This window comes from Hypanus sabinus, chromosome 13, assembly GCF_030144855.1.
Source record: "Hypanus sabinus isolate sHypSab1 chromosome 13, sHypSab1.hap1, whole genome shotgun sequence".
NCBI lineage: Eukaryota > Metazoa > Chordata > Chondrichthyes > Myliobatiformes > Dasyatidae > Hypanus > Hypanus sabinus.
In genome coordinates this window covers 32,557,390-32,581,789 of record NC_082718.1, presented here as the reverse complement: position 1 = coordinate 32,581,789, position 24,400 = coordinate 32,557,390, and the positions used below count along the sequence as shown (strand labels likewise).

The 24,400-nt window shown below is 38.2% G+C and overlaps 1 protein-coding gene across 3 annotated transcripts in view; it reads right to left on the bottom strand.

The window, feature by feature from the left end:
- Positions 1–24,400, bottom strand: part of tubgcp6 (tubulin gamma complex component 6) — a 62,030-nt gene that overhangs the window by 10,150 nt on the left and 27,480 nt on the right. The window contains exons 12-22 of one of the 3 annotated variants that reach the window (XM_059987437.1): positions 21,044–21,125; positions 14,057–14,145; positions 11,569–11,684; positions 10,868–11,006; positions 10,646–10,768; positions 8,838–10,404; positions 8,282–8,367; positions 5,679–5,919; positions 2,321–2,489; positions 1,497–1,638; positions 943–1,137 (exon numbers count right to left, since the gene is read on the bottom strand). In XM_059987437.1, coding sequence (XP_059843420.1) covers positions 943–1,137; positions 1,497–1,638; positions 2,321–2,489; positions 5,679–5,919; positions 8,282–8,367; positions 8,838–10,404; positions 10,646–10,768; positions 10,868–11,006; positions 11,569–11,684; positions 14,057–14,145; positions 21,044–21,125 — 2,949 coding nt within the window. The remainder of the gene's footprint in view (positions 1–942; positions 1,138–1,496; positions 1,639–2,320; positions 2,490–5,678; positions 5,920–8,281; positions 8,368–8,837; positions 10,405–10,645; positions 10,769–10,867; positions 11,007–11,568; positions 11,685–14,056; positions 14,146–21,043; positions 21,126–24,400) is intronic. The other 2 variants (XM_059987438.1, XM_059987440.1) reach the window with 2 other exon arrangements.

Below are 24,400 nucleotides of genomic sequence, written 5' to 3'. Positions count from 1 at the left end.
AGGAACAAAAATATCATCACTTAACTTATATAAAATCTCTCTCTCAGTTCCCCATCTTCTCTTCAAGATAACCAAAACATTCTTTCTTCTTCTAGTTAAATCATCTATATGGTTTGATTTAATAGTTTTATTTAGAAATGCTCCATATAAATTTGCAATATGTTTGGATTGATATACTCCTGTTCAATTTCCTAATAAGGCTCCAAACTTACAAAATGATTTCCAATCTGTGTACCAGAAACATTTGTCATTGTTAAAAAGTGAAGAACTAATCTTGTTAGAGGTGATGACCTGTGTCTGAGTCAACCTCTTTGGAAATCCAGGTACAGTAGTTGCAAGAGCAAACTAAATTCTTCAACTTTTTTTTAGTGTAATAAACTCATATTTCTAAACCAAGAACCTTGCAGTCCTATTTTCCATATTGTTTTAAAAATAATAATACTTAGAGCAACACAGTACTGTGAACTCTTAAAAGGTATCCTAAAATTTAACAATATTTCATATTAAAATTCTATTCCACTGCAAGTAAGTTCATTATATACCCTTACTCCCAATACAGCAATGATCTAGGGCATTTCCAAGCAATACTGTCATAGTACCTTTCCTGGTGAGCATCCCCTATGACTACCTCATTTAACATTTACCCTCAGTTTTGATCACCAGTTACATTGATATTGAGCTACAATTTGCAAACTACTAACAAGAAGCCTAATTCCATTTTGATGAACGTTGCACTGTTCCAAGTTATTTGTTTTTTCTCCAACAGTTTACCCCAAAGTGAGTTTCTTTGCTATCAGTTCACTTTGTATCTATCAGCATCCTACCCAGTTTATTGATACAGTTAAATTCTAAATGTAAATGCATTAAATTATTTAAATGACTTTCAGAAAAGAATACAATGAAAATTACAAAGCATATTTCTTTGCAAGGAAGGGTTCCAACCTTGTATCTTAGTTCCAAGCAATTCAAGGCATCTGGTGCATTGGGCTTGAATATTTCTGGTAGATATTTGAGAGCAAAAGTCAAATTAGAAGCCATCGCAGAGTCTCCATGAAGACTATATTGCAAAGCTTTATTCAAGATTGAATTGAGGACTAAAGGATTCAAAAGTTCCCCTGGTGTCTGTCCAGATCCAAGCTGTTAAAAAAGTAAGAACCATTTCAATACACTTTACAATTTGGTTTTTTTGGTTCACAAGAATGAAATTACATGCATTTATAACATAAAATGTGTTTTTAGTCCAACAATCAGTACATCATGCTAAAATAAAATATTTGCCACTTGAAATCTGGTAGAGCTTTAATTCCCTGACAATTCCATAATCATTTCATAGATCAAAAATAATTGAGTTTCAAATAAACAAAGATCAACATTTGCAATAACATCTTAAAATTGATATGTTTTGTATTAAGCTTTTTTGCAGGTGCAGGTGCATTTCTGATGGAAGTGTAAAGATTTTCATCTTTTTCCTATCTAGCCTGGCAAATCAAATTTACCTTTTCAAAGAGCAAATCACTGAGTGACTGTGCAAACTCTCCGTCTTCCATCAAAAGGAAATGTCTTAACGCCTCAAAGTTCTGTTCAATGTTCAGCTCCACAAATAAATAATCAATTATGGCTTTATTTACCAGGGAAGCACTGAAAGGGGAGAGAGGGGGGTTATTTGAATGTAAAATCCCATATTTAAAAGTAAACTAAATATGGATTTCTCAACATATTAACCCTTTAGTATTCAGTTATCATTTTGATATAGAATTTTTTCTTAAAACCAGAATGCAACATGAATGACTAGTAAATCTGCTTTGCTTTAAAAATTTCATATTTTATCAAACAAATTCAGAGTTCAAAGTAAATTTATTGTCAAAGTATTTATGTCACCATTTACAATTCCAAAATTCAATTTCTTGTGGGCATACTCAGTAAATCCAAGAATCATAATAGAATCAATGAAATACCATACCCACAAGGACGGACAAACAATTAGTGTGGAAAAAAAAACAAACTGTGCAACTACAAAGAAAAAAAATAATTAAGCAATAAATATCGAGAACATGAGATGAAGAGTCCTTGGAAGAGAATCCATAGGTTGTGGAAACCTTTCAGTGACGGAAGTGGAAAGCTGAGTAATTCTGGTTCAGGTGCATTATAGAATTATCTTTTTATCTGAAATTTAATTGCTCTGTTTCTCCCCTAATCTGTGTAAAGAAATTGGCCAGATTGAAATAGAAGAGTTTAGACCGACAAGAAAAAATAGCTTCTTGAGCTAAGTCTTTATCTGCACAAAACAGCAATTAAGACAGCAATATTAAAGAATTCTTACTGAGCTATAAGAGGTGCTGTTATAGAATGCTTCATCAGTACGGGAAGTGAGACGAGACTGCTTGCTTGCACTGCTGTTGCATCTGTTGCTCTTCGAACAGAAGGATCCAAGGGCACTAAACAGGGCTCAGTTACTATATTCTGAAGCAGATGTGAGATGGGTGGTTCAGCTGGAACAATAAGTAAAATGCTGAATGTTAACAGTATCCAAAATGAAGGACTAATTCACCAACTAATGATGCAAGGATTTTAATGTGTCTCATGTCTTACTAGAGTGATGTAAACGTTTTAAATATAAATTTATTGAGTTCCTTCTACAAGTTTGAAGCTGTTCTCAAAGGCAAAATGAGATGGAAGTAAATTATTTCCAAAACCTGAGACACCATAAAAACTTCAGAAAAAAGGAATACGTTTAGAAACATAATTCAAGTTAATAACATAAGACATGCCTGTGTCATAGAGTCATAGAAAAGTACTACACAGACACAGACCCTTCAGCTTATCTAGTCCATGCTGAGCCATTTAAGCTGCCTGGTCCCATCGACCTGCACGGGGACCATAACCCTCCAAATCCCTACTATCCATATACCTATCCATACTTCTCTTAGACGTTGAAAACAAACACACTTGTATTGGCAACCCATTCCATACTTTTGCAACCCTCTGAGTGAAGAAGTTTTCCCTCATGTTTCCCTTATACTTTTCACCTTTCACCCTTAACCCATGACCTTGTAGTCCCACCCAACCTCAGTGGAAAAAAAGCCTGCTTGCATTTGCCCTATCTACAAACCCCATTTCCAGAAAAGTTGGGATATTTTCCAAAATGCAAAACAAAAATCTGTGATATGTTAATTCACGTGAACCCTTATTTAACTGACAAAAGTAAAAGAAAAGATTTTCAATAGTTTTACTGACCAACTTAATTGTATTTTGTAAACGTACACAAATTTAGAATTTGATGACTGCAACACACTCAACAGAAGTTGGGACAGAGTTAAAATAAGATTGAAAAGTGCACAGAATATTTAACACCGGTTTAGAAGACTCCACATTAAGTAGGCTAATTGGTAGCAGGGTACCAGGGTACATGACTGGGTATAAAAGTAGCACCAATCAAAGGGTCAGTCCTTGCAAGCAAGAATGGGTCGTGGCTCACCATTTTGTGCCAAAATTCGTGAGAGAATTGTTAGTCAGTTCAAAAGGAACATTTCCCAATGCAAGATTGCAGAGAATTTAGGTCTTTCAACATCTACAGTACATAATATTGTGAAAAGATTCAGAGACATCTCAGTGCGTAAAGGGCAAGGTCGGAAACCACTGCTGAATGCGCGTGATCTTCGAGCCCTCAGGCAGCACTGCCTAAGAAACCGTCATGCTACTGTGACAATGATAGCCACCTGGGCTCAGGAGTACTTCAGACAACCATTGTCACTTAACACAGTCCGTCGCTGTATCCAGAAATGCAACTGGAAACTCTATTATGCAAGGAGGAAGCCACACATCAACTCTATGCAGAAACGCCAGCGAGTTCTCTGGGCCCGAGCTCATCTCAGATGGACCGAAAGACTGTGGAACCGTGTACTATGGTCAGATGAGTCCACATTTCAGCTGGTTTTCGGGAAAAACGGGCATCGAGTTCTCCATGCTAAAGATGAAAACGACCATCCTGATTGTTATCAGCGAAAAGTGCAAAAGCCAGCATCTGTGATGGTATGGAGATGCATCAGTGCCCACGGCATGGGTGAGTTGCATGTATGTGAAGGTACCATTGACTCTGAGACATATATTAGGATTTTAGAGAGACATATGTTGCCATCAAGGTGATGTCTCTTCCCCAGATGTCCATGCTTATTTCAGCAGGACAATGCCAGACCACATTCTGCACGGGCTACAACAGCGTGGCTTTGTAGACACAGAGTGTGCGTGCTTGACTGGCCTGCTGCCAGTCCAGATCTATCTCCTATTGAAAATGTATGGCGCATCATGAAGAGGAGAATAAGACAACGGAGACCACTGACTGTTGAGCAGCTGAAGTCTTATATCAAGCAAGAATGGACAAAATTTCCAATTGCAAATCTACTACAATTAGTATCCTCAGTTCTAAAACGATTAAAGTGTTATTAGAACAAAAGGTGATGTAACACAATGGTAAACATGCCTCTGTCCCAACTTTTGTTCAGTGTGTTGCAGCCATCAAATTCTAAATTTGTGTATATTTACAAAATACAATTAAGTTCGTCAGTAAAACTATTGAAAATCTTTTCTTTGTACTTTTGTCAGTTAAATAAAGGTTAACGTGAATTAACATATGACAGATTTTTGTTTTTATTTCATTTTGGAAAATATCCCAACTTTTCTGGAAATGGGGTTTGTATATCCCTCATAATTTTTTATACCTCTATCAAATCTCCCCTCAACCTTCTACATTGCAAGGAATAAAGTCCTAACCTATTCAATCTTTCCATATAATGCAGTTGCCCCAGTCCTGGCCTCATTTTTGTAAGTTTTCTCTGTACTCTTTAAACCTTATTTACATATTTCCTGTAGGGCGGTGACCAAAACTGCACAGAGTACACCAAATTAGACCTCACCAATGTCTTATACAACTTCAACATAACATCCTATGTCCTGTAGTCAATACTTTAATTTATGAAGGCCAATGCGCCAAAAGCTTTCTTTACGGCCCTTTCGATGCCACCATTTTCAATGAATTATGGACCTGAATTCCTAGATACCTTTGGTCTATCACACCCCTCAGTGCCCTACCTTTCCTTGTGAAACACTTACCCTGGTTGGTCCTACAGAAGTGCAACACCTTACACTTGTCTGCATTAAATTCCATCTGCTATTTTTCAATCTTGCCTATCTATGCATTAATTTTATTTCTTACAGAAGAATCTCTTTAAGCATTGTCACTGGTAACTGAGTTACTAACCTATCTTCTGATTTCCTGCTGGACTGCTCCAGCTGCATCAAGTTCTTAAGTGCATTCAACTCCATAAATGTCACTTGAAGTCTTGAATAGACACTATTTGTGTATGTAATTAATAATTAGTACATTCAGCTTAACATGAGAGAAATAATTTCACATAAAAGATTTGAAGAATGCAGTAACATTATTAACAATATTACTGTTAAATCAAAATGAAAGAAAAATGATGGTATTTTGTTGATCCTCTACAATTTAACATTCACATCACTTGATCACATGAATGCATACATAATAGCAAAACTTTCAACATTGCTTATTGGTTAGAATTACAATACTGTAAAATAATGTAACCAGATAAAAGATAATGCTTCCAATGGCAAATATTAAATTACCATCCCAAAAAATTCCATAGATGCCATATGCTTACACATCAATTCATAGTTATCCTGGTAGTGTTCTACACAGTACTGATCTGCCAGACTTTTGAGGTAGGCCTGTTCCTTTTCCCACGTAGATACTTCAACACTTTCTTCCCGCACAGGCCCCACAGCCTCATTCAAAAGGTCAGCTGATGTATACATTAGATCTTTGGGAGTAGAATCTGAATGACCACCGTGTGCGTTTCTTTCTTGAAAACAATCCTTTTGTAACTCAAGAGGATTGACCTTCTATGGGATAGATAAACTCACATTATTTATCAGAGTCACTATTTTGTAAGATGCTCAAAAACATGAATATTTTTGTAATAATATTTAATAATAAGGACCCTCAACACCAGGACATGCCTTGTTCTCTTTGCTACCATCAGGAAGTAGGTACAGAAGCCTGAAAACACACACTCACTGATTCAGGAACAGCTTCTTTCCCTCTGCCATCTGATTCCTGAATACCGAATGGACACTGAACCCATGAACACTATCTCACTATTTTTGTGTGTGTGTTCTAGTTGGTCAGCAATCTTTACATTTTGATATTTTTAATTAATTTTTTATGCATTTCTACAAACCAACTACAAACAAAAAAACCCAACAACAAAGTGAAGATTAATACAGTGCAAAATAAACATATCAATTATATAATTCATAACAATAAGGAAACAGCACCCAGAATAAAATCATATAAGGTTAGTATCCTCCCCTCCTTCCCACTATGAAACTCCAGGCCAACCATTACAATATGTAAAAATAAATTAATCTGAGCATTCGACCCCACAAAATTGTAAATATAAATTTTAAAAATGTCTACTACCAAAACTATAATGTAATTTCCATCAAAAAGAAACCATAGAACTCACAAAGAAAAAGCTGAAAGTAAGGGATTAAAAAGAATAAACTTAATCTAAAGAGGAGTTATGAAAGTATTCAAGGAAAGGTCCCCACACCTTTTGAAATTTTATGTCTGAATTGAGAAGTGAGTAATGAATTTTTCAAGGTCTAAACAGGACATAATATCATTAAGCCATCAAGCACGAGTTGGTGGGGCAACATCTCTCCAGCTAAGGAGAACTAAGCGTCTAGCCAAAAGAGAGGCAAAAGATAACGTTCGACGTTTAGTCGGACTCAAATGCATGTCTGCCTCACTCAAGGTACTGAAAAGGGAAATCAGAGGGTTAGGTTCTAAGTGGCAATTAAGAATATGGGATAAAGATTAAAAAAAATTCTCTCCAAAATTTCTCCAGACTAGGACAAGCCCAGTACATATGGATAAGAGAAGCCTCACCACCTTCACACTTGTCACAAACAGGACTAATATCAGGATAAAACCGTGACAATTTAGTTTGAGACATGTGAGCCTTATGTACAACCTTAAACTGTAAAAGACAGTGGCGAGCACATAAAGAGGTTGAATTAACTGACTTAAGAATTGAATCCCAAACTGCATCAGTTAAAGAAATATTTAAATCATGATCCCAAAAGCAGTTCTAATTTTATCAAAGGGGGCACACCTCAAGGTCACTAATTTATCACGAATAAAAGATATTAAGACTTTACCCAATGGATTAATATAAAGAAACAGACCCACAACGTTTTTCTCGGGCATCTCAGGAAAATTAGATAATAAAGGGTTAATTAAGTGTCTAATTTGAAGGTATCTAAAGAATTTGGTTTTTTACAAATGTGTAATGATTTGAGCAGACAAATTATAATCACACCATGGTACCAACAGTATTAATACTACCTAAAGAACAATTTGTGGATGCAGCACATTTTTGGTTTAAGAAGGTATTGTTAGTCTTCATCATCCACTGCTGTACTGGGGATAATGGATTGTCTTACAATACAGTTAGTGAGCAAATTCATGGTGTTGTCCTAACAATGATCTATGAATGAAATATCTGTCTTGCAGGGCTCTATTTATATGTTTTTAACAAGGTATTTGTTGAATTAACGAGTCTTTAGCAAGACTCAATTTGTAGTTACAATAACGTACAACTTGTATTTTTTCACATTGTGTCAAAGCAATGTACCAGTTACATAATCGGTTTTTGCAAAATCACCATCTTAGTTCTTAGCTCTTTGTTTCTTTAGTTCATGCTCATCTCCTATCAGTAAAGCTGTTGCCACTTGTTCTGTGCCTATTTCTTTGTGTTAAATTTTCGATAAACAATCATAAAGCAAAAAGTTTTCAACTCATTCCTGGACTCCTAAGACTCAGAATTGGAAATCACCAGATCTGACAGAGCTTGGCCAACGATCCATCAGGCCTCACCACCGTGATCAAGCTCTGTAAATCCTATTTTTTCCTGCCCTATCAATGCAAATCCCACAAATTTAAGACCATGTCTTATGGACAATCCAAATCTTAAAAATTTTGCTTATGCCTTGAATTCATTCCCATAGCAAAACCTGTGAAAATTCCTTACTTCTACGTCTGCTGTCCAATCTCATCATGTTCACTCCCCACTTCAGCTGGTTTATTAGGATCATCATTACATCACATAGGGACTTCAAAAAAGTACATTTGGGTTACAAATGCCAGGCTGCATAGATTACAAAACAATGAATGAAATCTGAATCTAAAATTAAATACCTCAACTTGAAAGCATGTAGTTTGAAGAGGGAGTGTGGACCTTGCTTCTTCTGTACATTTGCTGGTAATTTCTTTTTCACAGGTACCTATTAAAGATAATTAACTGGTAACTATGCAATATGATCTCATTAATTTATCAGAAGAAAATTTAAACATCTAAATATTTGCAAGTTTTAAAATAAACAAGTTGAATCCACTGCAATCCACCTTAATCAAATCACAAACAAGAGAAAATCTGCAGATGCTGGAAATCCAAGCAACAAACACAAAATGCTGGAGGAACTCAGCAGGCCAGGCAGCATCTATGGAAAACAGTACACTTGCCATTTCAGGCCGAGGCCCTTTGGCAGGACGAAGGGTCTCAGCCCAAAACATCAACTATACTCTTTTCCATAGATGCTGCCTAGCCTGCTGACTCCGGCAGCATTGTGTGTGTGTTCCACATTAATCAAAAATGGTGTGTATTATGTCAATACATTTTGTCTATTGGTTAAGGGAAGAAACTATAGCTCATAAAAAAAAAAGCACAATCCCGAACAAGCATTCTATTTCTTACCTTGTAATTCATCCTGTTTTTTGTTTTCATTCTCTTTTAGCTCAGGTTCAGGCTGTGGAAGATCTGTAATCAACTTGGATTCTTCAATGTTGTTTATTTCTTCTTTGGAAATAGTAGGACATACAATTTCAACATTCAGTTTTTCATCAGCTTTATCTGGCACCACCATTTCTGACAGTGATCGTTTGTTGTACAGTGTGGCTTGAATGGTGGAATCAGATGCGTGACCGGCAACTGATTTCTGCTTTGGGATTAAGTTTGCTTCTATGTAAGGTGACCACTCACCGATTCTAAAATTTGATTGTGAAGGATGCCCAAAAGCTGTCCAATCACATACAGGGGACTCAGCAATTTTAGGTAAAGTGTGTGACGATTTACTGGGTTTCTTCCATTGTGGCTCAGATGGTTCTGCACGGGATACATTTTTACCAAGTTGTTGCACATGTCCATGGATGTTCCATCTAGATCTACATGGTTCCATACTGGAAACATAATCACCAATTTGTATATTGGCTTGTGATGCATGTCCATGAATGTTTGCTTTTGGCCAAGATTGTTCTACATCTGAAACATATTCACCAATCTGCATGCTTCCTTGTGATGCATGTCCATGAATGTTTGCTTTTGGCCAAGATTGTTCTACATCTGAAACATATTCACCAATCTGCATGCTTCCTTGTGATGCATGTCCATGAATGTTTGCTTTTGGCCAAGATTGTTCTACATCTGAAACATATTCACCAATCTGCATGCTTCCTTGTGATGCATGTCCATGAATGTTTGCTTTTGGCCAAGATTGTAATACATCTGAAACATATTCACCAATCTGCATGCTTCCTTGTGATGCATGTCCATGAATGTTCCATCGTGGTCTAGGTGGTTCAATGTTAGACACATAATCACCAACTTTTATGTTAGATTCTGAAGCATGACCATGGATATTCCATCGTGGCCTAGCAAGTTCAACATTGGATGTATATTCACCTATATTTAGATTTGAATCAGATACATGACCATAAATATTTGCATGAGGCCCTGATGTCTTACTATCTGACGTGACATCTTTGATGTGTGTATCAGAGCGACTATCCCACTGAGAATCTATTTGTGAAGTGTATTTGCCTACTGATCTTTTATACTGAGCCCCTACAGATGCTGCTGAAGGAATACTGAAATCATATTCATCTTTGTCAAAATCTCTGCCTTTTTTTTCATTTGACAGTTCTGAACCTATTTCCTTTAGGGCCTCATCAAGTACTGTAGTCTGTTTAAGTGTGTCAAAGGTAGCAACAGGTTCTAATTGCTCCTTCGGGAGAAAATCCTCAAAACTCATATCAAGCAAACATACTTTCTTCTGGTTCGGATTACAGGTCTGAGGTTGATCCTGTGATTCATCATCCAGAGAAGTTTCAAGTCCAGGTTCTACCATATCATTTTGAGTAGATGGTTCAATTCCATCTTGAAATGGAAGCAACTCAACTGGTGCTACATCAGTTGTAGCCTCTTCATTCACTGGTGCAAGTAAGTGCTCTTTCAGATCAAATATTCTGTTTTCATTTGATGTTATCTGAAACATAGAAAATTATACAATGACATTTAAATAGATTTGATATTTCCTTTAATCACTAACTTTAGAAAAGATCAAGCATAAAAAGTTGTGAATGCCACTCTTTACATTATAGTCCTATCTCTCTGCTAAAATTTTTAATACCATAATTTTTCAGCTTTCAACAAATATCAAAGTGTTTCTGGAGTGGAAGAGAAGAGAAAGAAATATTTGGAGATGAAATGCAGCTGTAGTACTGCACCTCAACGCTCAACTCTTGAGAATCAAAACCTTTATTCAAAGGCTCATGAAGCTGCAGATCCAATCCAGGAATAACATCTGATTTTTCTCTTTGCTCTCCCAGTGGCAACTTCTCTAGCAATGCCTGAGACATTAAAAAAGTTCATCTAAGATCAAGCAAGCAACAAAAGTTAAAAAGAAGCATTTCACAAGTCATCTATTTGAAATTCAAATGAAGTACTACCTGAAGTTTTTTTTGATCATTAAGGAGAAAGTCAATGCGTGCAGATTCTAACTTGTGCCTTTGGATTTTCCACAGGGCTTTCTGTTCTCGCCTTGCGGCCTCCTCTGATAAGTTGCTATAATGCTCAATTAGTTGCTGTCTGAAAATTGAGTCATACAAATATAAAATTTCTGTTTAGTACTCTATGACATAATAAAACTAAAACTAAATAATTAAGTAACTTGCCTTGTCTTTTGACCCAGTGTCAAAAGTAGTAACATTGCAAATTAAATCAATGGGCTTCATATCCTATACTAGGGGTGACCTGGCTCAGAGCTTCAGAAGTCATTGATTTTGGCATATTGAATCTACCAGAAAGTCACACACTCTCTGTTTTAGTTTGGAATTTATTGCTGCTTAATTAGCTAAATATTAGCATTTATGTAAATATTATTAATTGGTATTTGGTCCAAAATCCATATAATCTAATCCTTATCAAAAGAATTCAAGAAAATATTGGATTTTATGTTTCTTAACACTAAGAAAAAGAATCCAGTCACCAGAATTATGCACACCCTTCTACTGTATAGTTAGCAGTGCTTTCCACAGTATACAATAAATTTCTCTGAAGGACTCAGATTAGTCCTATACTGCCAGTAGAGAATTGTTTCTACACAAAAAATACCTCCCCATCTTGGATTATTCCACACACATTTAACTACCTTGCTCTTTTCTCCAATTCTTCCTCATATGCTCTGCGTCTTTCTTCAAGCTCTTTCAGTGCTTGAACCTCCAATAAATCTTTTTCAGTTTCCTGTTGTTTGATTGCATTTCGACGCTAAGCAAAATAAAAATTAAACCATTTAATTAAATTCAGTACATGAGCAAATTCTTTGAGTTATAAGGGTTATAATAGCATGTTCCTTCATTCTATAAAACTTAGTAAAAACTAAACATTCAACCATATGTTACAACTGTTCAACAACACAAGATAAAGGTCCTTCATAACTTCACAAATGGCCAAACTACTGTACTTATATATGAACGAGCATTTGCAAGACAGGCGTAGATTCACTGGCTGCTGTGTGGAAACTCAGCTAATGTCCATATTTCCAAATTGCGAGCTACTTGCATTGCGGGAATGAAACCCTGCCATAACATAGAGGAACTGTACTTCATTGACAACAGTAATCTCACTGAAACCTATCAAATGTTGAAAGGCCTTAACAGACAGACAGACAGACATACTTTATTGATCCCGAGGGAAATTGGGTTTCGTTACAGTTGCACCAACCAAGAATAGAGTAGAAATATAACAAAATAAAACCAGAAATAATTAAATGCTAATAAGTAAATTATGCCAAGTAGAAATAAGTCCAGGACCAGCCTATTGGCTCAGAGTGTCTGACACTCCGAGGGAGGAGTTGTAAAGTTTGATGGCCACAGGCAGGAACAACTTCCTATGATGCTCAGTGTTACATCTTGGTGGAATGAGTCTCTGGCTGAATGTACTCCTGTGCCTAACCAGTACATTATGGAGTGGATGGGAGACATTGTCCAAGATGGCATGCAACTTGGACAGCATCCTCTTTTCAGACACCACCGTCAGAGAGTCCAGTTCCACCCCCACATCATCACTGGCCTTGCGAATAAGTTTGTTGATTCTGCTGGTGTCTGCTACCCTTAGCCTGCTGCCTCAGCACACAACAGCAAACATGATAGCACTGGCCACCACAGACTCGGAGAACATCCTCAGCATCGTCCAGGAAATGTTAAAGGACTTCAGTCTCCTCAGGAAGTAGAGACGGCTCTGACCCTTCTTGTAGACAGCCTCAGTGTTCTTTGACCAGTCCAGTTTATTGTCAATTCATATCCCCAGGTACTTGTAATCCTCCACCATGTCCACACTGACCCTTTGGATGGAAACAGGGGTCACCGGTGCCTTGACCCTCCTCAGGTCCACCACCAGCTCCTTAGTCTTTTTCACATTAAGCTGCAGATGATTCTGTTCACACTATGTGACAAAGTTTCCCACCGTAGCCCTGTACTCAGCCTCATCTCCCTTGCTGATGCATCCAACTATGGCAGAGTCATCAGAAAACTTCTGAAGATGGCAAGACTCTGTGCAATAGTTGAAGTCCGAGGTATAGATGGTGAAGAGAGAGGGAGACAGGACAGTCCTCTGTGGAGCCCCAGTGTTGCTGACCACTCTGTCTGACACACAGTGTTGCAAGCACACATACTGTGGTCTGCCAGTCAAATAACCAATAATCCATGACACCAGGGAAGCATCCACTTGCATCACTGTCAGCTTCTCACCAAGCAGAGCAGGGCAGATAGAGTGGGTGTGGACAGGACGTTTCCTATGGTGATAGAGTCTAAGACCAGAGGACACTACCTTAGAATAGAGGGACATCCATTTAGAATGGAGATGAGGAGGAAATTTCTTTAGCCAGAGAGTGATGAATCTGTGGATTTCATTGCCACAGTCAGCTGTGGAGGCCAAGTCATTCAGTATATTTAAGGCAAAGGTTGATAGATTCTTAATCAGTCAGGGCATGAAGGGATATAGGGAGAAGGCAAGAGATTGAGGCTGAGAGGAAAATGGATCAGCCATGATGAAATGGCAGAGCAGACTTGATGGGCCAAATAGCCTAATCCTGCTTCTATATCTTATGGTATTATGGATTTTTGCTTAAGTTTTCTTTCTGCAATTGGACCAATATTAATTGCTGCAATTTTCTTTTCATTGTACTTAATCACATCAATCTCTTTAAAAGGTAGATCTCAATAAGATGTGCTCTTCAAGATGAAAAAAATTACTGGCATCATAGATGGTACAGAAAATCATACATAACCATTCAGTTTTCATCAAGATCCCCCAACACTCTGGACATGCCCTCTTCTCATTAGTACCATCAGGAAGAACAGAGGTCTGAAGGCACAAATTCAACATTTTAGGAACAGCTTCTTCCCCTTCACTAACAGACTTTTGAATGGTCTAAGAACCCATGAACACTACCTCACTAATTTGCTCTCTGTTTGCAATATTTATTTTTATATATTTCTCATTGTAAATTAAGGTATTTTATGCACTACACTGTACAATTATAGCAAAGCAAAACATTTCATGACATATGTCAATGACAATAAACCTGATTCTGAGTCCTGTTTAGAAAAAGCATTTGAACACATTATTAAGAGACTGACCTCCATGTCCTTTTCAAATTGTTCTTTCAGCTCCACAAATCGCTCCCGTTTCTTTACATCATAAGCCTTCCTTTCAGCTAACTGATTATCTGCAAATTAAAGTATAAAATGGTAGAAGATAATGTGTCATTTAAATGACTTGATCATTGATCAAAAATCCACAAAGTTGTAACAATACTAGTGGCTCAACAGATCAATCAAGGACTTTACTTAATACACATCAATTGCACTTCAGAATGGAATCTATAATCTATGCTTAGTATCATTTGAGAAAAAAAAACTGATTCAGGAAATCTGAAATAAAAAAGAAGTTGGCAACATTCAACGAGTCAGGCAGCATTTGTGGAGAGGAAAAATATTCTAATCAAAGTTTAAACATGAACTTTGCTTCTCTCTCTAGAGATGCTGCTTGACTTGCTGAGTATCCCAAGCATTCTGCATGTTATTATCGATCAACATAGTTAATAGCTGTGAATCAGTCATACTTACGCAGCACAGGAAAAGATTTTTCAGCTTTTGTGCCAACCATTTAGTACCTATCTATAAACATCCCACCCATGACCTTCATGCCACTACATTTCAGGCACTCATCTAAATATTTTTTACTGTAAGTGTTGTGAGAGTACCTGTCTATACCAGTCCCTCCAGTAGTATGCTCCAATCTTCAAATCCCCTTGAACTATCCACTCCTATGTTGTGATTATAACTCCACTAAGAGTAAAATTTTCTCATTATCTGTTCTAACTATTCCTCTCATACTTCTCTTTACTTCAAATACAGCAGGTTATCCCTTAGCCTTTCCTTCTCCAAAGAAAATTAATCCAGCCTCTCCTCACAGATGAAACACTCCATCACAGGCAACACTCTGGTGATTCAGAGTGCAACATTCCAGCTGTAACCAATGTTTTATGTACTTGAATATGACCTCTCTTCCTATATTCTATGCCTTCATTAATGAAGGCAAGTATCCTGTAGACCCTCTTTACAACCTTACCCACCAGTGCAACTGCCTTCAGGGATCATTGGTCATGAACACCAATATCTTTATGTTCCAAAGAGCCAGTGCCAGTGGATGTAGTGTACCTGGACTTCCAGAAAGCTTTTGATAAAGTCCCACATAGGAGATTAGTGGGCAAAATTAGGGCATATGGTACTGGGGGCAGAGTACTGACATGGATCGAAAATTGGCTGGCTGACAGGAAACAAAGAGTAGCGATTAACAGGTCCCTTTTGGAATGGCAGGCTGTGACCAGTGGGGTACCACAAGGTTCGGTGCTGGGACTGCAGCTGTTTACAATATACATTAATGATTTAGCTGAAGGGATTAAAAGTAACATCAGCAAATTTGCTGATGACACAAAGCTGGGTGGCAGTGTGAAATGTCAGGAGGATGTTATGAGAATGCAGGGTGACTTGGACAGGTTGGGTGAGTGGGCAAATGTATGGCAGATGCAGTTTAATGTGGATAAATGTGAGGTTATCCACTTTGGTGCCAAGAACAGGAAGGCAGATTACTATCTAAATGGAGTCAAGTTAGGAAAAGGGGAAGTACAACGAGATCTAGGTGTTCTTGTACATCAGTCAATGAAAGCAAGCATGCAGGTACAGCAGGCAATGAAGAAAGCTAATGGCATGCTGGCCTTTATAACAAGAGGAATTGAGTATAGGGGTAAAGAGGTCCTTCTGCAGCTGTACAGGGTCCTGGTGAGATCCCACCTGGATTGTGTGCTGTTTTGGTCTCCAAATTTGAGGAAGGACATTCTTGCTATTGAGGGAGTGCAGCGTAGGTTCACAAGGTTAATTCCCAGAATGGCGGGACTGTCATATGTTGAAAGATTGGAGCGACTGGGCTTGTATATACTGGAACTTAGAAGGATGAGAGGGGATTTGATTGAAACATATAAGATTATTAAGGGATTGGACACGCTGGAGGCAGGAAGCATGTTCCCGCTGATAGGTGAGTACAGAACTAGAGGCCACAGTTTAAGAATAAGGTAGGCCATTTAGAACAGAGATGCAGAAAAACTTTTCCACCCAGAGAGTGGTGGATATGTGGAATGTTCTGCCCCAGAAGGCAGTGGAGGCCAAGTCTCTGGATGCATTCAAGAGAGAGTTAGATAGAGCTCTTATAGATAGTGGGGTCAAGGGATATAGGGAGAGGGCAGGAACAGGGTACTGACTGTGTATGATCAACCATGATCACAGTGAACGGCGGTGCTGGCTAGAAGGGCTGAATGGCCTACTCCTGCACCTACTGTCTATTGTCTAATATTACAGTAAGCAGCAAAAAATATGTGATCTTCAATTACTGGCTCAATAAACAGCTTAGCCTAACATTGATATTATAGTGCTGGGAATGAAGTGACTTTTCCTGCAAATGAAATAATATTTCAGTTCTTCAGTATAATACATTTAATTAATAACTGTATACTCCTCTGTAAATTACATAAGTCAATTAAAGTTGTCAATTTTGTATAAGTAACACAATTTGCTGTTTTAGCAATCAATTTAAGGATCTTATCTTTGATTCTGATCTGTGACTTTAAACTTAGAATTTAATGTCTGCATTTAGACCATAAAATATAGGAGCAGAACTTGTCATTAAGCCCATCAGCTCTGCACTGGCATTTCATCATGCCCTGACCAGTCAAAAATCTATCAACCTCTCCACATCTACTCTTCGATATCTTTCACCATTCAATAGGTTTCAACGAGGTCACCCCTCATTCTTCTGAATTTTAGTGAATACAGACCCAGAGCCATCAAATGGTCTTCATATGACAAGACATTCAATCCTGGAATCATTTTTTGAACCTCCTTTGAACCCTCTCCAGTTTCAGCACATCCTTTCCAAGGGGCCCAAACCTGTTCACAATATTCCAAGTGAGGCCTCACCAGTCTCAACATTACATCCTTGCTTTTAAATTCTAGTCCTCTTGAAATGAATGCTAACGTCACATTTGCCTTCCTCACCACAGACCCTTATCTGTAAATTAACCTTTAGAGAACCTGCACAAGGACTCTCAAGTCCCAATGTATCTCAGTTTTTTGTATTTTCTCTCCATTTAGAAAATAGTCAACCCTTTCATTTCTTCTACTAAAGTGCATGACCATACACTTCCTTACATTGTATTCCACCTGCCATTTTTTTTCCCCATTCTCCTAATCTACGTCCTTCTGCAGCCTCTCTACTTCCTTAAAACTACCTGCCCCTCCAGCTATCTTCATATCATCTGCAAACTCTGCAACAAAGCCATCAATTCCATCATCCAAATCATTGACATATAACACTGATTTGATAAAATTTGATTGAATTTTGTTCAATTTTGCAAGCTGAAAGCACATATTGCAAGCAACAGGTTGAAATTTTATTTTAGGGAGAAGCTAAAGAAAGTGGAGCTTCTTCTATTGCAGCAGAAGAAGCCAAAGGTATTTTCTGTGGTTAAGGATTTTAACAGAGTTAATAATGAAATATTGTTTTTTTTTCTGGTTAGGAAGTCAGGGATAAGAAGCCAGTAATATAAAAGCTGTGACAAAAATGGAGGCAAAATCAGGATGAGGTTTTTTTTGATGCCTAGCATGGAATGTTTTGCTGGTAGTGGCTAATGAAAATCTCAAGGAACAGTTAGTTGTTCAAATCCAAGCAATAGGCAGGTACAGTACTGTACAAAGGTCTTAGGTACATATATATAGCTAGGTTTAACTAAGGTGCCTAAGATTTTTGCACAGTACTGTAGTAATTAATGTATTGCTGCCACAAAAAAAATCATGATATACGTGAGTGATGATAAACCTGATTCTGATATGGGTCTCAACTGTGGACTGAGAGTGGGAAGGGGGAAGGGAGAGGAATCATGGTTGGGAAAAGGGGAAGGTAGAGGGGAGGGAGCAGGAAGCACCAGAGAGACATTCTGTAATGATCAATAAACCAATTGTTTGGAATCAGATGACCTTAACTGGTGTCTCAAGGCTGGGTGTGTCTGCACCTGCACCACACCCCACCCCTGGCACTCCTTTTCTGCCACCATCACCATTCCCAACATCCTTTGCTCCCACCAGATTTACAAACTCGGTCTCCAGTCCATATTGACAAATACAGTACTGTGCAAAAGTCTTAGGTCCCCTAGCAATATATATGTGGTTGACTTTTTCACAGTACAGAAAGCAGGACAATGGATTTAGTTCTGGGACTGTCCCACCAATTGTTTATCTCAATCACAGTACGGTACCTGAATATCTGTAAACTTCTGTGGTCTCAACATTCTAATATGTGGACATTATTTTTAACTTCACTTCAACTTGATGACAAACTTGGCCACCTGCTGCAGGAGCCAAATAACCTTCAGCCCATTCAATCAAAGGAAAACAGTCTAGGATTTGCGATATCTACTCAATTTCTGTCCAGATAAAGCAGATGAATCAGAATCAGATCAGGTTTACTGCCACAGATATTAGTCATGAAATTTGTTGTTTTGTGGCAGCTATACAATGCAGGCATAACAAATTATTAAAAGCTACAATAAAAAAGATAAATAATGCAGAAGAGGAATGGTGAGGTAGTGTTCAGAAATCTGTTAGCGAAGGAGAAGAAGCTGTTCCTAAAACATTGAAAACTGGAAGATAGCACCAATGTACAACACGACCAAGGGCAACACCCTCCACACAGCTCATGAAACTACTTCTTTCATGTCTTCTTTTTCTTTCAAATGTGGATGTGCTAATGTTGGAGCCTATGATCTATATTTTGGTGGTGTGTTTTCAGGTTAATTGAGTGATCTGGTGCTTTGCTGTCTCCAAGGGGATTCCATGAGGTGTGCGGTCATGAGGCCAAGAAGCCTGAAAACAGGGCACAAGCCCACAATCGACTTCATTTCTCCCTGAATCTCGCCAATTAAAGTGCTGTATACCAGCTTCGCGACTGCTGCTGCCGGAGGAAGGTGTCTTGTGTGATGGTCTCATTCACTGTTCCCAATGGAAGGACCCTGCATTCGAATGGTCTCCCTTTCCCTCGATGCTTTCAGAGGACAGTATTGGAGACCTGGGTCTTGGGGAAGGTTTAATTGATGTGGTTTGTGGATTGGACCCTGTAGTTCATGTTATAATGTGTTTCTGGTTATTCCTTTTTCTGTTATTTTGGGTGATTCTGAATTAGCGCGGCCTGCAAATAATGAACACTGAGCCGAACTGAATATGCCAGGTTTTCTTTGTTTCATGGGTGTCTATGGGGAAAACTCACCTCAGAGTTGTATACTGCTTATACACTTATATATAAACTGTACTTTGAACTTTGAGTGTGTTTCTTCAAGCTGCTCTACCTCCTCTCTGATGGTACTAATCAGAAAAGGGCATGTCACAGGTGGTGAGGGTCCTTAATAATGTAATGTATCTTTGCTGGTTCTAATAACAATCAAGAAGATAATTCACTAACCAGGCATCAGACCACAATCAAAGCATGTTGATGATACAAGTCCAAGTCTGTGCAGGAGACAGCTGGGTTCTCTATTTACCTTGAATCATTAACTTCCAATTTGTAGCATTTGGTTCCTACAACTGCTCATGATTAAGAATTTGTCAGATATTACAATATATCATTATTTATTTCTAAAAAAATAAACTCAATTTTAAATTATAGGCATAAGGAAATAGTAATGTTTATTTATAATGAATTCTTCTTGGGCTTCCAGCCAGGTACAGGTATTGATTATTACCGGCATTTTGATAACAAACTCTCCCATCTTCTTCAGGGATGATGCCTGGATAGGTCTAGTCCAGTGGTATTTATACCTCAAAGTCCATCCCTCCTGATTGATTAGTCCTCACCCAATCAGGTTACTGCTTTCCCACCTTATAATTGTTTATAATTGAATTCCAGTTCTTACTTAGAATGAAACCTTCATCTTTGTTAAAATTCTTTTCCTCTAGTTTTATTTCTGTGGCTTCCTTTACCAGGTCCAAAAGCCATTGGCGTGGCACAGTAGTTTTGTTTCCTAAAAAATCAGGAGGAACATACTACAGGTGTATAAATACCACTGTACCTGACATATCCAGGCATCACCCCTGAAGAAAACAGAGGGATCTCATCAACATATACAGCCACTTATGAAGATTTTACAATCAGATCAACAATCACCTTTACAACTTGGTCCCTTGCTCCTCCCTACCACTTAAAACAATGCCAATTATTCAATCTCATCTTTCCTTGTTTCCCCCACACACCCCCAACAAAATACGTCCATGAACAGTTTGCAATATTAGATTTCCTCTGCCAATTATCTGCACATTCTCCCAGTTCATGGCCTCTGACACACTGTTACTAACATCACATTATGAGTCATTAGCAAACTTCAAAATTCTACCCTGCATGTACATTGTCAAGTTGTTATTATAAACCTAAAAACAAAGTTCTTGACTGGGAACCAGTACTGTACTATCCACCAACAGTCAGTCTGAAAAAAACAATTAGCATGACTTTCTACTTTCTGTCTTTAGGTTCTTACTCATGTTACCTCCAGCAGTTTCATTCTATTAACTTCAGTTTTGAAGCCATTAATATAGTTGGTATGGGAACTGTATGAAACATTGTTAGAAAATCAACTTGGGCAAAAGCTATTGCATTCCCTACAGCAATCTTCTGTTTCTCTCTCTCAAAGGATTTGATCAGGTTAATCAAGTACATTTGCTTTTAATTTATCTTTTGTTAATTCAAACTTCAAGTTTCTAACAGTTTCCCTCACACTGATTAGTCTATAACTACTGGACACTTCCTTACTTCTTAAGCAAGAATATTATGTGCCATTTTCCAGTCCTCCGGGAAATACAGTAGATCACAAGGTTATGGAAAATTGTTCCATAATTCATTTAATCCAAACCAGGACTCTGCACCAATTATGAAAAACATTTCTGTATTTAAAACTACAACTAGTACCATAATCATGTTCTACAAAATATTGCTTCAAAACTACAATTAGCTTTGTGATTTAGGCATACCTCTGAATGTAGCCATGGCTCTCGTAGCTGTTCGTTGAGCTTGTACAATCAACTCCCGTTGTGCAATCTCCTTTCTTAGATTCTGAAAGATAAGTCATTGATATATCAACAACATGGAGCAATCATGTACTCATTAAGACTTGAATCACTTACAAAATGAAAATACAAATACAGTTTTTTAATCTTAAAAACCAAAAGAAGGATGTCCCTTTAGAGCAGAGATGAGAAGGAACTTCTTTAGCCAGCTGTGGTATTCATCACCATAGACCAGAGGTCGGCAACCCACAGCTCCAGAGCCGCATGCAGCTCTTTCATCTCTGTGCTGCGGCTCCCTGTGGCTTTGGAAAATAAATGATGAGTATTTAATTAAAATGTATTTTATGTTAGTTTGTTAGTTTTTGAAATGTAATTCTAAATTTGAAGATTATGGTGATCTTGTACAATCTAAATAAAACGTTGTGGTGACCCATTTCCTGGCACATCCGAACCGGCTCACAATTAGCCAGCATTCCGGCTAAGGGAGATAGCCTATGGGGGTTTGTGAGTACGTGTCTTTTGGAGCATCCGAGCCCACGGAGGGGAGGGTTGAGGGAGGCTTAAAAGCAAGGCTGTTTAGTTCGAATAAAGTTATCTTTGACTGCAGTTTACCGACTCCGTGTCGTTATTTTAGCGCTGCGTGTAGCACACCGTTACGTGTTTTTTATCGCTATTACTATACGTCACCACTGCCAATGCCTGACACCCGCCACTCCCCTAAGCATAGATCCATCCCTACTGAATACGACTGCATTGGCAGGTGTGAGTCAACCTGGTCTTGAGATGGAACTGGCCGACACAGCCGACAAAGTCATATGGGTGTCCAAGTTTAGACGCTTGACAGCAGACCTTGAAAATGTTGCCCGTCAGAAGGCCGTTCTTGCTCAGATGGAGTGATATTGAAAATCTCCTCAAACAGATAAACTTGTGTTCGAAACATGGAATGCTATCCCCGACATTTAATGTAAACATTAAAAAGTATGCGCTTGGAGTCCTGTCGATCTTTGGATCCACATATGTATGTGAGCAGGTGTTCTCCAACATGAACTTTATTAAAAACAAACATCGCGCACGCCTCACAGATGACAGGAGTTCATCGATTTCATAAATGCAACACATTATAGTTTGTTTATACATAACATAAAGGCAAAAAAAAACGTTGTATGCAGTGTTATTTCATTTTAAATGTCAAACAGGTTTTGTGGCTCCCAGTGTTTTCTTTTCTGTGGGAAACGGGTCCATATGGCTCTTTCAGTGGTAAAGGTTGCCGACCCCTGATTTAGTTAAACCATTTTCCCCAGTATGAATCAAATTGTTCCAAATTGGATAAGATTCTCTTACATTTGATTGGATTTAATAGCCCATTGACATTAAAAGAAATGAATTTTACCTTGTCCTTAGCCATCTGTATTTATCTGTCAATGTACCATTGAAATTAGAATAATGATTAATCGATCTACTCCCTGAACAAATAAGAACCAAGAAACGCAGATAATAACAAAAATGGCAACAAACGTGTGATTCCAAGGCTGAGGTCACTAGTAGATGATCCTGCGTTGAGCTAGAGGAAATGTCTAGCTATGGGGGATAACCCCTTCCTACTTGTGAGTTGAGGGCCCCCATTGCAGTATTCACAAAAGTCAGTGAACAAATCCATTACACAGAAAAGATTTCCCTGTGTACTCCTTTTATATATATATATATATATATATATATATATATAGACACACACACACACACACGTATATATCTATATATATATTCTCATTTTGGTGGGGAAAAAGGAGTAAGTGAGCGAATAAAGAATAACAACTAAGTAATATAAAATCGACATTATAATAAGTATTTCTCGAGATAGGTATATCACCGTGTACTTTTGCTTTCATTTAGCTTCTCAACATTTTTAAAGTTAGCTAAACCTTATGGCTCTTCTGAAGTGGGTGAGGACTGTCTTTGGGAAACTCCTGGTCTCTTCCTGATATATTTCTCTCAGCCTCCTCCCATCTCCTGCCTTCTCGATTCTCGCACTATTTCCCAAGAGGAGCGGGACAGTTCCTCAGTCAGACTTTCCCTCATTTTGGTGACACTGACAGGCAAACCTCTGGCCTTCATGTCTGTAGTCGCCTCTTCCACCGTCTGGTACAACCGCATCCCGTTGTCATAAAACACTCAAAAGTTTAGCAGGGTACGGAGTTTGAAATCTAATCTTATTTTGTTTTCGTACTCACTTTACTTCAGAGTATTCTTTGCGTTTCTGCAGGACCACGGGGGGGTTAATCTTGGTCGAAATACATCAATTTATCATCGAAAAACACTCTCTTCTTACCCCAGGCCCTTTGTAGAATTTGTGTCTTGGTGCTGTACCAAAGGAATTTAATTATTATAGAGCGTGGTTTTCTGTCCTGGGTAGGCTTGAGAACCAGCGCGCAGTGCGTCCTCTCGATTTCTAGCTTCATAACCGAATGAATATCCAGCACGTCCCGCAGTAGCTTTTCAACAAACTCTGTCATGGACGAGCCCTCCGCTCCTTTGGAACACTGTAGATTCTGATATTTTTCTGCTGTGATCTTCACTCCAGGTCAAGCAGTTTACCTTCTTGGTGATGTAATATTTTTATTGTCTTACTCAGTATCCATTCCACGTTTTGTACGTGATCTTCCACCTTCTCGATTTGAGTCTCTGCCACCGCTATTTTTTGATTAACGCTGGCGAGCTCTGCCTTAATATCCCAGAGCTGCTGCTTTATTTCTTTCTGGCCCTCCATTACTTCTTTCAGGATTTTGAAGATATTTGCCGCTTCGCCTGAATGAGGCCCAGTAGCCGCCTCGCTTGCACGCAGCTGGGTCGGAGAGCCGCTCGCTGCACTCCTTTCGGACGCAGGCTCCGCAGTGTCACTTTTTTTTTTATTTCCGTTCCTTTTCCCATTCTTGCCCCTCTTTTCAGTTCAAATATTTTTCAAAAAAATATTATATTTGATGGAATAAAGGGGCTTAATATGTGTTTTTCCAGAAGAGATTGTGACTTAAGCTGCCATTCTCGATGATGACGTCACCGGAATCAGCAATAATCTTCTAAAAAAATTTCTCACAGGCCATGGTAATTTTGAGCAGAGGTAATTATTGACTAATGAATTCACAACAATAACTGTGAATTATTTTAAGGAAAAGCTATGAATAAAAAAAATTCACTGCTTCATTTTGCAATAAAGATAATCATTATGTATCTTTCTATTATAAGAGAGTTTTAAAGAATCGAGGGGTGGCACTACATACTGCATGCCAACAAAATTTTGCATGTGCCATTTTGGGCATGCATACCATA